Here is a 14,735-nt window from a genome sequence, read left to right as displayed (position 1 = left end):
ATGTCAAAGGAAGACCTTGACAAGCAGACACCAAGTGGTTAAACTTTTAATATGGCCATCCTCTGATCTACAGGTCTGTGTTATTATAGTAAGTGATTATATCTCGTGTGTATAATCTCAATGGCTTTAAGAGTTGGTCATTTTGCGAGATGGTCAAGGGCAGGCAACATTTCCAGCTGAATTACATCCAACATGGAGTAGTTTGAGACATGGAAAACAACACCAATATTTGAGGTGAACTCTGCATATGTGATTCCGTTTGCGACAAACCAAACCCTTGAAATTTTTTCCGCAAAAGAAAATTAACTATTTCCCAAAAAAAAAACCAAGGTATATTCAACTTTACAAAATAAGACTTGACAATTTCTACAGAAAAGTGATACGGTTGATAGGGATGTGGAGAGCGGTAGACATAATTGGAATATTCCAATTGAATTGGAAGTTAATAAAACGGGTTAGTAATTCCTCCAACTATTATTAGTTTTTTAAGGCGACAAAGTTTTTCATTTCCCTAACTCATAAAGCGAACCGATTGGTTGAATAATAAAACCGATCATGTAATGTTTTGGGGGAGTTGCCCCCTCTCGCCTTTCGAGTTTAACTTCCTCCATCGGGAGTTGTTAACCCTTTGGCAGGTGAGCTCTGTTATCACCACCTACTAGTATTACTACCATTACCCTGTGTATACTTCTTCACTATGAAAATCAATTTGGTATTTTCACCATAGCTCCACCATTCTTGAAAAACTTTTATTTAATTCAAAGATGTGAGCTGTGAGCGAACTACTATAAATAAATGCCCCGACTCACACGCCCCTCACAAGTGTTTTATGTCTGCTACGTTAAACAGTTGGTAATTATAAATTGTCACTGCTATTATTATTTTAGAGCCGCAAATTTTCTGCAACCTAAATATAGTATGCAACTATTGATAATTGAACAAAAATATTGTTCTCCTGCTTTGGCGGAATTGTCCTCTCTCGCTTTTGATACTAGTTTAGCGACAGCATGTTTAATATCATTGGCCACTGCAAACAAAGTTGGCCAACTCCCAAGCAGCTTAGCTTGCCCATCACCATCTGTTAGTATATTATTATTACCATTAACACCCTGCGTATACCCAAACTATTCCCACTTCGCAGAGAATAGTGCATTTTACCCTAACTTCAACTTTCTCGCAAAAAATTATCTTCTTCTATTCAATAATGTGAATTGCAAGAAAATTACATACTCATAGTTTTCAATAGACCGCAAAACAGTAAACCAGCTGGTAATAAGTGTTATAGCATTTTAGAGTTGGAAATTTCACACCACTAACATAGAGTGCAGCTATTGATAATTGGTGGAATTGTCCTCTCTCGCTATTGCTACTAATTTAGCTAGTGTGGATCGTTCATTTTAACTTAATTTCACAATTAAAATCTCATTTTTCATTTTATCGACAATGGCTCGGAAAATATGCAATTGTGATAATCGACAAGTCGGCAGTGCAGTGCAGACCAGGACCATTGTGACTTCACCAGCCCATGTATCTTTTTTTCTTTGAAGCATCGTAAACCCGCTTCAATTCTTTTGAAACAATGTGAACAACAGGCATACTGCTCTGCATTAAGATGTCCTAAGATTTTTGAGCCTATCTACTAGTAGAACTAATGTGAAAGTGCAATTATCTCTCGATTAGTGGCGATCATTAGTGGACCTACGTATTCTGCAAAAAGGATGGCTTGCTCCAAAGGTTTGCCATCTACAGAACTAAGTTTTATAGTTGTGCTCACCTGAGAGTGAAATTTTTTTGGCGTATGAGGAGTTCTTCTTGTAGTCTATTTCTGACATCAACTTGACACAACCGAGAACGCGTCTACTGTCTGAAAATACAAATAATATGTTGATTTAATTGACTTATTTAGCCTATGCTACACTTTCACCACACAAGTCTTATTAACCATCAAACTGCCGGATACATTCTATAAAGTGGGTTAATTCAAAGTGCAGAGTAGATGTAGATATTATATTATAAATACTGCCCTGCTACCGCTACCGACATGCCAAGATAACTTCTGGTATATCTCTATTTCCTTGTTATGATTACCATGCTGATCCGAACACACGGGGTTGGGAATCCAAGCGGTGACCTGTCATATCATGAACAAAATTTCCATAACTGGCGTCAATTGATATATTTACGGGCAACGAAAATGCGGCCTCCTTGCACAGAATTGGAGGTTCAATATTATCTACCCTTGTAAAAAGGGGTAAGATACAAGAATATCTAATAAAAATTAAGTTTTTTTTAAAGTTTTTAATCACAACTAGGATATTGCAATGGGAGTGGTCTGCCTAACCAAAAATATTGTTATTTTTAATTTTAAAATATGTCATGAAAATTCATACCGGTATGCCATTTATTGCATTTATCACTAGCAAAGTAAATGTATAAGAATTACCAACAATAATGACCCATGCTCATGATTGGATTGAAGAACATTGACTGCTGTGGAAATGTTTTTTTTTAATTTAAAAATATATATTTGATGTGAGTAAAGATAGCTCAGAGTTTTCATGCAACTCTCATTGAATCGTGAGCGTCATTGAGTACTATGATATTACAATAACGATTGATAAGCCTCAAAGTCAAATCCTAATATAAAGCTAAAATAAAGCTATGTCTTCCCAAACCACAGTTAGAAGCTCAAGTCGTTTCAGTTACATAAAAATATCAATGTAGGCCTAAAGATAATAAATCTATGTTCTTGAGTTAAAAAAAATAGGATTATCTAAGCGCTTACTGTCGGCATCACAGGTTTTCTGTTGGTATCCTTGATCCTCCACTTAGCTTATCTGCCACACATTTCCTGGCGAAATCTGAAAAAATATCACGTCTCATACAATGTGGCTTTAACTAGTATACATATAGTACAGGGTTAATCTCATCGGAACTTCAAGTGAACACTGTGTTTTTTCATGTTCTTCAGAAAGATAGAAAATTTTTAGTCATTATTCGTTTGGAAACAGCAAATAATTCTAAACGGTTGTCGCAGAGCATCTTAGAGAGGGTTATTATATTTGTGCAGTTTGGCGTTGGATTGGATGTTGACAGCTTTTTGCCACTAAGGCTAAATTTATTGCATAGCTTTCTCAACAAAATATTTAAATTATAAAAATCATAAAATTATAATAATAAAGCGGTGCTGTTCACAAACTAAGAGACGCAATGGTATATAGCTTTATCCTTAGTGAAATCAACCTGCATAGAAATTTGTATAATACTGAAAGTATCAAGGAGTTGTCAGCACAACCACATTACTTTCTAGCTTGTAAGATCCAAATGGAGCCAAAACTGACGGTGGCAAGTCAGTCTGGTGAAAACACATTACATATTGCAGCCTTATATCTCTGATGTTGGCATGCGATATTTTTTCTGATACTGTCAGCACCGCAACATTCCCATATTCTCAATGGCAATCAGCTGTCGGCTTACCTACCCAAACTGCAACACTGTTGGTAATGCAAGTCATTTGGAATTAATTAGCCTGGACAAAAATATCGAGTGGTAAATTTAGGAGGTACTCCTAACTGCTTGCTCCAAAAATAGCTAGGTAACTCTGTTTAGAGGGATATAATATGGTTTATAATATAAATAATTAATAACAGAATTGCTATCCCATGAAGAATAACCGGTTAACTGCAACGGGCGTGTAGGCTAACACAAAAGGTTTGTCAAAGTTTTTTGGATCCATCATACCTCCTAGCCTACACTGTGTTGCTTATTCAATAGTACAGACACCTATAATCTTACTGGCCCTGACTATTGGTGTAAAACAAGCTAATACGTTTGTTAAGAAGGGACAAGTCATACCGTTACAAATAGACCCTTTCGCTCTTCGGCTCCATTGACTCTTTAGGGTTCTTGTAAAACTCTGTAGGCTTACGATGTCATAGACAGGTGTTATTTGCCCATTGATCATAAATTTGCTCTCTGATGGTTCACTGAAAAAGTTATAAAACCTGTATTTTTGATGTCTCAAGATTATTTAGCCTTTATTACAGCCGCAGGGGAAAGCAGTTCAGATTAGATTTTTAAAATTACTTAATATTTGGATTTTGGAGTATTACTTTTTAGAAAAATGTCATTTGAATTTCGGTTATATACAGCAGTTGCAGAGATTATTGAAGGCCATTAAATAAAAAGAAAAAATAAGGTGTTTTGGTATAATAAAATAAATTTTAGTGAGACACGATTAGCCAAAAGTGGAGGGTTTTAATGGTCGCCAAGTCTGATTTTTAATTTTCTCTTTGGAATGACGATGTTTAAAGAACACTCCTTCTGACATCAAACTGGCTTTTACCGATGAAAATTTTAATGCTTCTTTGACAATCAACCACTTTCAAAGTGAGTTATTCGCGTCGTCGGGTATTCGAGAACTTCTGAGATTTAACTTTATTTGACGCCAAGGTTGGCTTTATGAACGAAGCTTTCTTAATGGATTTTATATAATGAAATGGTTTGGTGCCGTTTTGCTGAATAACAGTGGTCTGAGGAGATTTCAACTCATAGATCCCACCAAGGCTTATATTAACCAACTCATAATCCTTTTATGGCCAAGCTAGGGTAACAATAGATATAATAACAGTTGAGGGAAATCATAAACTCACAAATGGCTGGGAAACTGTGGGAAACGCACATTGAATGAATGACCTTACAGTGTCAGTAAAGATATTGTCAACAAAATAGGAATGAGCGCCAACCATAGGTGCCAAGTAACCGTGATTTGAAAAAGTGAGGTTTTTAGCTTTTTTGGATTTAAACGACTGAGGTTCATACCCTACACCCTGTAAAACTTTGAATGTGTGTCTAAGGACTTCTCTCATGCCCTCTTTCTGATAGTGTATGACACTCTGTTAATATTATTGAATAAAAAAATAGCTAATCGCGTGTGGAGAGGAAAATTTACCCAAAATATCAGAAATATCCTTCTCAAAAAGGGAGACTTGGCAGCTATGGCGCCAACCAAAGTCCAAAACTGAGTAACCAAAGTTGGGATAGATTATAATCATTAAAACTGCTCCCAACACTTTTCCCGTAATATAAAAAAGCTGCTATGTGGATTACCAATTGGCATAATTTAGAATTAGATGCATGATTAGGACTATTAATTAGTGGTTTAATCCCGCCTCATAATGAGCCTCATATTCTCTTCGATGCAAGATTGTAGAGCAGCTTCCTTGATGAGTCTACGGAGATTCGTTGAGGAAACGAGCAAAGTGATGGGTGCGACAAATTTCATTTTTCGCTTTTCATTCCTCACCATCCACTTTGAGGAAAATTCTAAAGTAATATTTTGTCGAAACAATTATTAATAGCAAAAAGCTGTTTACATAATGCCCCACTTGATTATTGGGAAATATTTTTGTATTTTTCACGGTAGCCTTCATAAAAGCACTGAGACTGGAGTAGGTCTATTAGACTTTGAGCTTTCGGAGAGCCATTTGTGGTTATCAGTAAAATGTGTCTACCAATTGGTAAATTGACTATAATTACATGCGTAATCAGACCTATTAAAAATAAAATTCAAGTAAAGCATAAATAGGCTACTTAGTTTTTGTGTAACCTGTGAAATTTAAACCTTTGCTCGAACTTCAAGGTGCTGGGTTAGCCTCTCAAACAAAACGGTGCAGCATTGGCATGCACAACTGATGTCACAACTTTCAAAGTTATTTTATTCAATTAAAAATCCTATTCATAAGTCTTCATTCAAAGGATTATTTTAATTGTCCTAAGCTAAGGTAGAGCTCTATACCTCCATCTCTTCTATTATACTAGCCATATTGAGTGGCAACAAAATTTAGAGTGAGTAATAGGATTATCATTATGGCTAACCTGGCACCACATTTAAAGTGAGTTATTTATGAGTTATTCGCGTTGTCGGGTATTCGAGAACTTCTGAGACATAACTTTATTTGAAGCCAAGGTTGGAGTTATTGACGAAGCTTTCTTAAAGGCGAGAGACATGGAAAGTATTTCGGCACGGTTTTGCTGAATAAATGGTCCACAAAACACTTAGCCTGTATTAACCAACTAATAATTTGTTTATGGCCTAGCTAGGTTAACAATAGATATAATAATAACAGTTGAGAGAAATTATAAACTCTCCAATGGCTGTAGTTTAAGTGACATAAACTGTTGGCAGTTGGCTGTAGTGGCATTCCATTGGGTGGGTGGTTGATAATGGAATGCCACTACCACCAAGTGCCAACAGCTTATGTCACTTAAAGTTAAACTACAATGACTTAGCCTGGGTAGGCTCTTCTGTTGAAGAGCCTACCCAGGCTAACAATGACTGGGAAACATATTGAATAGGATTTTGAGTTAGCTAAAAAGCCGCTAGTCTGTAAGGCATTGCTTTGCTGGAAAAGATATTTTCAACCAAATAGTAGTTGATGAATGTCATCCAAAAACGACTTAAATTTAAATAATCAAGATTGGAATACATCAGTGATAAATATAATTATAACCAGTGTTAGAAACAGATTTACTTTTTTGGGGAAACACTGCGAGGCGGAGGGGTACACGTCCAACACTGTGGGAAAATCCACTTCGACACGCGTACAAAAAAGCTCAAATTACAATTTTTACAAGAATTTTTCAGCAAAATAATGAACTGTACATGTATATCAATAAAAATAGATAGAAAACATCACTGTATGATCCAGATCTCTTTGTCGTAAAATGTTTTGTGAAAGATCTAATAGCAACAAAAAGGAACAACACAAATAACTGATTACAAATCAGGGCCAGGGAATGCACCTATGCCGAGTTTATCTCCTTTGAAAATATCTCGGGGTATTGATGTTGCTGTGTATTGCTGTGTATTGCCTCATGCCTAACCCTGCTGATTAAACTATTAACCACTCAGTCATAACCCTTTCTAAAGGTATATATAAAAGACCATAAAATTATGTTAAACCAAAACAGTTCAATCTTGGTCATAGAATTTCCTTCACTCACAGCAGCCGCTGCTGACATTTTCCATTGCGGACATTTTCTACATAGCTTTGACACAATCGCAATATAGCTAGACCATCGGCTATTTCTTAGATACCTTTTAGGCCATGGGTCATAATACAAAAAGTATCATTCAAATATGGACAAGAAGTCGCCCATGAAAATAGGAATCTAAAGCAGGCTGTGCTGTGAATCAACCATCAGGTCGTAATCGACTACTCTATATGATGGGTTGTTATTAGCACAGCAGTACGGATGATGGAAAAGTCACACAGCTAGGGTGTTAGTAGGATAGGCTATAGTATGAAGCAAACTTGATTTGTTGACAGTGAATACAATAAGTTGCACAGAAGGGGTGGGTGGGGGGGGGGGAGAAAAATAAAAATGACTCATTTCGAATCGCTTGGTTGTGAAGTGAGAGTGTGTGATTTCACAATGGGCCAGAATGTTCACTAAGTCGGCATAAATACTTGTGACATGGGTATCCCACAGAAAGGGGTCTTACCCATTATCTACGAAATGACCATGCAAATTTTAGCCACACCACAGCCCAATTTAAAGAACCTTTCTTAAAATCTTCAATCCTCTGCTAATATAAAACAACTGCGGCCCGCTACAGCAGAGTAAGTGTACCGAATTTGATTCAGGATGTTTAGAAAAAAAGAGCGCCAAAAGTTTTGTGAACTCAATAGCAAGCTGAAAAGTAAAGGGCAAAATGTATTTTAGAGGGCATTAGGCAACATTGGCTAAGACCTAAGGGAGAAATATGCCTTGCCCTTGCCTTGCCTACTAAACAAAGAGGGTTCCTTTGTTCTCCCACAATGGGAATTTTGGAACTTATTGTGTTCATTGTTAGAAATTCAAATACCCTGTCCTGTTATGAGGTGCACACACTACATTCAGCCTACTTGCACTGCCCAATCATGTACCCTAGATAGTTACTTTTAAAGATGCCTCAAGATTGTTAAAACAGGGTCTGAAAATATGTAGTGTTTGAGCTGGTCTTTTGTTAGATCTTTTGTGGTCAGTATTTTTCGCTTCAACATGTTTCCTCAAGCATGGTGAGAGCGTCTTTCTTTGACAATAAGTATCAGAATGGGGTAGGCATACAAGTTTTCCGTACGTTGAACTGAACCTTTCAACATAGAAACATGAAAATCTCTGGGAAGTAAAGTGAATGACAAGGTCAATATAATATATTTCAAGCTGAACCAAAACCTAGACAATACTCTCATGCCCACTAGGTAAAATAAAAATATAAAGCTACGACATCTGGCTTTAAAACAGTAGGCCTCCCTACCAGAATCGACGGAAATTAATTACAAAAGATTTTTATAACACTAATCAAAATGTATAAAAACTTAAAAGCATTCAACAAGACAATTTACCACAGCTCAAAGTATTATCCGTCTCTACAGGAAAAGGGGCGCTCAAAACCGGATCATACGGTATCAACAAATTCAGGATCAGAAAAATACCTTGGCTGAATATAACAAGCGGGTTGAAATGGCGGCAGTTTATATACATATAATGGATGGTGGTGGGGTAGACTAGATACCAGCCGCCAAACAAAATTTCCGGTACATTGCAATTTGTGAGCGAAGAGCCGAGCTTCAAACCATTCTGCTTTATATTCTTCTAGTAGAAAGGCTGTAATATAGTCATTGTTAGCCACTATTTGCAGAATTACTCCATAGGTATCGCTAGCTAGACGAAAGGCGTCCCCAATGCTATATCTAAAACCTACAAAGCAAGACAGTGTAGAATAATCTTTGTGTTTTGAAGATTTGTTTATAAATAAGTGATTGAATAACAATAACAGTTCAATAGAGCTTACTTACAGCGTATCCCATTACTTACCAGATATTGTGATGGTGTTGCAGCATTGTGTGCAATCTCCCAAACTCTCCTGGATGTGCTCAGGTGGTTCAGGACTGTCTTCAGCGGTGCCTATCAAGAAAAAATTATCTTACTCAAAGCCTGTTCGATAAGTTAGAGCAGAAATTAGCCATAGCATTTAACAACAGCTATCTGTCTCAGGTGACAAAAACCAAGTGGATGATTCCTCAGAACACGTTACTGTAAAGCAGCGATTTCAAAACTCGATGCATGAGAACTATCAGGAAAGCCTATGACCACTGCACATGGTGACCGAAAAGCCAGTACTCCGATAGAGGAGTACTCTGATAACAAAATGACTCCAAAGTCTTCAGACAATACCTCAAAAGAGTACCCCAATTTCTAGAAATGTTCAGTAAACTAACATATTTCCATGCACGCACCAACTCCGTTACTCGAACACTATTGAGATATCAGCCACTGCAATACTTACGTGCGCCCTTGGTTTTGGCATTGTTGTGATGCAATACGCCATGCACATTGGCATCTGCCCAATCATGGCAAAACTCGAGTTGGTGTCTGTTACTTAGACTTAGCGGCACATTCTTAAAGTTTCTCATGCGTAATGATTTGAAGAACGCATGTTTAGCCTCCATCCTTAAGCACCAGGTTCCTCTTGGAAGACCAAATCTGGTAAACAGTTACATAAAGTTACATGAAGTTTAAAGTTTTTATGTGACAACTGATAATTACATAGTAAAATAATGCTTGAGATTGAGACATACTTTTAAAAAAAACATCACTGTAAAGTGGGATGCTGAACCAACCGACATACCGCAGCCAGCGGACCGCTTGCCATTAAATTGGAATGACATGAATCATGCTATATATATTTATACTGGCCTGATAAAATTATAGAGTTTTTGCCTGAGAACTCACTTCACTATGTAGTAGGGGATGTAGTTGTGTAGCATAGTTGAAGGGCTTTATGATCCTTAAATCAACACACTTTTATTTGAGCTGACATACCACTTCAATATCATCATAATAGGCTGCTACCATTATCTTTTGCCCGTCAGCAAAAAAGTCAGAATTCTGTGCATAATCAGCATCTATGCAGTCTTTGATTGCCCCATCTGGAGAGAATATTGGAAACTGTACTACATTCCGGATTTCTGGACTATCTAACATTATCTGCAAACAGATGAATGAATACATGAGAACATAGACTAAAGCTTTTTTGCATAATTTTGAAAGCAAAATGTTGGTTGTACTTTTAGCATTTAGTTAGGTTCCATGAGGTGATGATAGTTGGTCGACATTGTTGTGTTTCTAGTCAAAGATGACTCAATTTCCTCATGGAACCCTATTGTGTGATGTTTATATTTGTCTGATAAATTAGAGCAACTCTTCAGGGTGACAAGTGCTTTATTGTTCATTGCTATATTGTTGATGGGAACAGCTAAGGCGCTCTTTGTTTACATAATCATTAGCAAATTAGGTTTACAAATGGTCTGAAATAAAGATATGTTCAGTACAATGGGAACATGGCCAAGCCAATTAGCAAAATAAGTCACTATAAATAAACTCACTAACTGTAGACCAACTATCAACCTAGGGAACCTAACTTGTTACACTAACTTAGCTGTGTCACTGAAAAAAATTTAAAGAGCTAATCCTGAAAAAATTACTTGTCCATAGCCAGTTCACTAACGGTAATTAGCAGGAATCAATTCTTATTGAAATCGCAGAACTATGACAAGCGCAGCACATTTGACAACCTTTTTCATATATTTTCTCTCAGAAGTTATCTTGCATGTTTGCAGTTATTAAGCGCACAAGTATTTACCTGGAGAGTTGATAGTACGGATACATAGTAAAATGGTCTTCTAGCGGTGTTGTTGTAGCGAATTGGAGTCGATTCCTACAAGCCACAACACGACATTTAGGTTAGGATACAATTAATTGGTTGGTGTACACTTTAAGGAAAATTCAAACGAAAGAGGCTTATTTCCAAACAGGCTTTTATCATATCTTTATTTCTCTAAACACCCCAATGGTTCCAAGGCAAGTGATCTAATGTGAATATTGTCAATTGACTGCAATTCAGGGGCGTATTTGACAGGGCACGAGTTACGAGTTTTCGTGAGTGAAAATTTCACTAGTGGGTCAAATAACCAAAACTCATTAGTGAGATCATGTATTATTGCATAACATAACAGTACCTCTTTGTATTGCCTTAACATGATTAAATCTAGTAAAGATCACAAAGGAGATTATGAGATAACATGTTGCTGTCATTGAGCCAATCGACATTAGTTAGTTTTGTTTAAATCTCTAGCGCCATCATAATACACTGACATATAGATATATAGTATATAGGTATTGGGAGCTAAAATAATATAAAATCGTCAAAAGTTAAAAGCGAGTACATATACAACTACAAATCTGTTTTGTATGGTTAAAAACTTGATATAAAATCTAGTTTTTGACCATACGAAATACATTTGTAGTTTTATACGTACTCGCTTTTAACTTTTGACTGTTTTATATTATATATTATGTTCGAATTTTGGTTATTTGTGGACTCAGTAGAATCTTGCAAAACGCTCTGAAATGCTGTAAATGTTCACCATTTTAGAAAAAAATTTTCCGGGTGTGACCCCCGGACCCCCCACTGGAAGGGCGCTCGGGCGCCCCTCCCGGACCCTCTCCGCCAGCGCGCTCCCTCAGCCGCTGCGCGGCCTCAATCATTCAGGATAACTAGTGGGTCAAATATATTTTTTAATATGCCCCAGGACTGCATTGACTTTTTATATTACATATTTGCTATCACTCCGTGACAGGGGCTATATTCAGCAATTTTCAACACACTAGTTTGAAAAGATTGATCAAGAATGAGCCCTTATTCTCACTATTTTGCCATAATTAATATATATTATGGCATAAATATCATGCTAATTTTTAAATTCACTGCATAGATAACCCTTTATTACTATGATTATGATTCACAGTCACAGCATTGTTCTTTTGTTTACATTACAATTATCACACTAGAGATTTCAACACGAAAACTCGTAACTCATGGATGCTAATATACGTCCATGGACTCTGTGACACTAAAGCATTAACCCTCTCACCCCTGATGCCAACTATTTCGGGAGAAGTTGTTCACACTTGGGCCTGAAGCCAACACTTTCGGGACACTTTCTGAGTAACTTTATTGATACTCCTTTTGTGTTTATCGTTTTTTTATAGCTTTATTTCGAAAGATAACAGTCTGAGGATTGTTTTGATACCAGAAATGTGGTTGGATAAAAGCATTTTACTAGGCAAATCCTGTGATAGATTTCAAACTTCAACTCTGGAGGTCGCCATATTGAATGCGTTTGCCGAAAGACAACGGCTAAATCTTACAATCTAACGTAATAATTAGTTCAGGTGAAGAATTTAGCAGTGACAGTGATCTACAACAACACTATGACCGTTTATTAGTAGCACAAAGTGGGTTTCAATTGCACAACATCAAAATTACTAAATAGTTATAACTTTTAAATTTTTCGAATAAAAAAATTTTATTTGACAAATCTTTTCACAATTTTAGTTGATAAAAACGATACATTATATTAGTTTTGTACTCCAGTTGTTTGCATCTCGTGTTTATTATCATAACTGCAATAAATGTTGTCCTTATAGAATGTAAATATGATATATAGACCTTATATACCAATTGATTGAACAATGGAACGGAAACTACATTATGCCATAATATTGCGTATAGGCTCATAATTTCAGTTCTATTGGTTAGAACTCCAAATTTTTTTTTGCAACTTGATGATAACACCTTTTCTTGTTATCCTAATATGTTACTGAAGTGTTATCAACCAAAAAGCTGACTTGTAGTAGCAGCCAAACTTAGACTTTTCGATTTCCAAAAAATGTATTGATTTGAATCTTATCAATAACATCCTATATAGATTAACCTAATGTGTATATGTTAGTATCAAAATGTAGCTAAGAATGTTACCAACAAGTTACAAAAAACTATTTTCATTTATCTTGAACGCAGCTTTATTTATGCTCAATCTAACACACCTCACTTTATTAAATATTGAGTGTGAAAAATTAATTAGGCCAGGGGGGCACTCAACTGGAAAATAATTAGGGCTGAAAGGGTTAACTAAAATGAAACACTGAGTGATCGTAATCTTTTAAAAACTCCCAAGAGTTAACGCAAGAAGAATTATAGGCCTATATTATACTCTTTAGTTTAAAAATATTAAGGATTTGATCAGCATCTTTTCCGAATTTGCTTTGTATTCTTAGATTATAGGCAGCAAACAGCTAGATAATTTTTTTGATTCAGTGTGTCAACTAAAATTTGACTTTTTTTAGTACAAACACATTAAGAACTCACAATTAGGTTGAACTTCTCTTTAAAGTATCGCATTCTAGTGTGTTGAGTGGCTAGACGCGTGAATCCATGACAGGGGAATAAACCGCCAACATCTATTCCATGTTCTTTTTGCACTGTATCCGTTAACAATCGTTTCTGTTCATTCAACAGCTCAGTGACAGTGGAACCAATCTTTTCAATGTGTACATTGGGAATATTACTTGTTGCAAGACTTAGCATAAATTTGGCACAGTTCTTCTCCAGTGAAGGAGGTCTAACAGTTTGCTCATCTGAAACAATTAACAAGAATAAGATTGCGTTTTATTGTTGACTGGCATGTCCATTTTGAGAAAAATATAATTTTAGGAAGAATGTGCCAATAGTGTCTGAATTTCCTGATAATGAGTTTATACTTACTGTTACGATGATGAGGAGATTGCGGATCTGGGTCTAAAACTGGCTCTACAACTGGTTCTAAAGGCATTGATTCAATATGAGTTTCAGTGTCCTTGTGTTTCCTACGAACGTGCCTTCTATAACTGAGATAGCTGTAAAACAAGCAACTACCATTCAGTGTATTTTAAATTGACAACCTATCAGGCAAATTGATTCCAATGGGGCTTTTACATTATGGTTAGCTCAATTTCAAAACAGAACCCTTATCATATGACATGACATTTATTAGCCAGATTTAAAAATACCAAATAGGACTTTAGGGCCAACTTCATATCATACCTTCCGTAACTCATGCCGCAGAAACATGTTATCCGAAACCTTGGATCATGTTTATGAACTCGGATGACATGGAGAGTGAAGACTTTATTTGAATTGTGAGAAAATCCACATATGGAACAGCTATAAAGCATTTCCTAAAATTGGAATATTAACAATTATTCAAAATACCAATGGCTCAATGAGAGCAAGTGTTACTAACATTTCAGAGGACACTTTGTTGAAATAACAAAATAATATCAAAATATCCCTATAGTCTGATCTGTTCAGAAAGAAAATTGGCATATTAGAACACTTATTACAAAAATCCAACATATATCCTATACAATTTCTTGCCTAAGTCGGAATTCGGTACAAGATAGGGCAGTTTGAAGTGAAAGTCCACTGGGCCTCCACAAGATCCAGGATTCGGGTTCGCAGAAATATATTCAACAGCAGTATCGTCAACAACATGTCCTAAAACAAGTTTTAAAATTGCAAAAGCAATCTACCATTTTTTATGGACTAATCTATAAACTCAGATAAAACTTATTATCAAGGGTTATCATAGGCAAGACAATAACAATGTGATTGGTTGCAATAGACCAATAGCAATGCAGTCATTGTTTAGGCTGAAAGCTTGTCCAATAAAATATAGTAGGCTTGGCTATGAAGAGAGAATACTATAATTTTGGTGTAGTTGGTTCATTTCAAGTCAGAATACTGTATCGTAACCGTTGAACCTACAGTACTTTGGCGTTTGAATCCGTTGGGCTAAGATTTTTAG

The 14,735-nt window shown here is 36.2% G+C and overlaps 2 protein-coding genes and 1 long non-coding RNA gene across 3 annotated transcripts; all 3 read right to left on the bottom strand.

Moving 5' to 3' along the window:
• Positions 1 to 1,666: 1,666 nt before the first annotated feature.
• Positions 1,667 to 3,989, bottom strand: LOC137391807 (uncharacterized). Its single transcript, XR_010978177.1, has 3 exons — positions 3,856 to 3,989; positions 2,786 to 2,861; positions 1,667 to 2,131 (listed from the first exon to the last, which is right to left on the bottom strand). It is a non-coding gene; the product is annotated as an uncharacterized lncRNA (long non-coding RNA).
• A 4,191-nt stretch (positions 3,990 to 8,180) lies between these two features.
• On the bottom strand, positions 8,181 to 9,815 carry LOC137390827 (uncharacterized). The gene is made up of 4 exons (XM_068077143.1): positions 9,781 to 9,815; positions 9,335 to 9,531; positions 8,863 to 8,952; positions 8,181 to 8,745 (listed from the first exon to the last, which is right to left on the bottom strand). Exons 1-4 carry the CDS (start codon positions 9,813 to 9,815, stop codon positions 8,444 to 8,446), a joined length of 624 nt encoding a protein of 207 aa, XP_067933244.1. The 3' UTR covers positions 8,181 to 8,443.
• A 37-nt stretch (positions 9,816 to 9,852) lies between these two features.
• Positions 9,853 to 14,712, bottom strand: LOC137390826 (uncharacterized). The gene is made up of 5 exons (XM_068077142.1): positions 13,973 to 14,712; positions 13,655 to 13,785; positions 13,259 to 13,527; positions 10,691 to 10,765; positions 9,853 to 10,035 (listed from the first exon to the last, which is right to left on the bottom strand). Exons 1-5 carry the CDS (start codon positions 14,101 to 14,103, stop codon positions 9,853 to 9,855), a joined length of 789 nt encoding a protein of 262 aa, XP_067933243.1. The 5' UTR covers positions 14,104 to 14,712.
• Positions 14,713 to 14,735: the final 23 nt, after the last annotated feature.

This window comes from Watersipora subatra, chromosome 3 (assembly GCF_963576615.1).
Source record: "Watersipora subatra chromosome 3, tzWatSuba1.1, whole genome shotgun sequence".
In the NCBI taxonomy this organism is placed as follows: domain Eukaryota; kingdom Metazoa; phylum Bryozoa; class Gymnolaemata; order Cheilostomatida; family Watersiporidae; genus Watersipora; species Watersipora subatra.
Note: the sequence above shows the minus strand (reverse complement) of the source record. Positions and strands in the feature narration are given on the sequence as shown.

What these genes read in the sequence shown, in the direction of transcription:
- LOC137390827 (XM_068077143.1), bottom strand. Translation starts at nt 9,815, where the DNA reads ATGCTACACAACTACATCCCCTACTACATAGTGAA. An exon ending in ATCCCCTACTACATAGTGAA is followed by an intron (nt 9,532 to 9,780) that starts GTGAGTTCTCAG and finishes ACTGTTTACCAG; the next exon opens with ATTTGGTCTTCCAAGAGGAA. An exon ending in CAACACCATCACAATATCTG is followed by an intron (nt 8,746 to 8,862) that starts GTAAGTAATGGG and finishes CTTGCTTTGTAG; the next exon opens with GTTTTAGATATAGCATTGGG.
- LOC137390826 (XM_068077142.1), bottom strand. Translation starts at nt 14,103, where the DNA reads ATGCTTTATAGCTGTTCCATATGTGGATTTTCTCACAATTCAAATAAA. An exon ending in TGCGGCATGAGTTACGGAAG is followed by an intron (nt 13,786 to 13,972) that starts GTATGATATGAA and finishes CTTGTTTTACAG; the next exon opens with CTATCTCAGTTATAGAAGGC. An exon ending in AAGAGAAGTTCAACCTAATT is followed by an intron (nt 10,766 to 13,258) that starts GTGAGTTCTTAA and finishes TGTGGCTTGTAG; the next exon opens with GAATCGACTCCAATTCGCTA.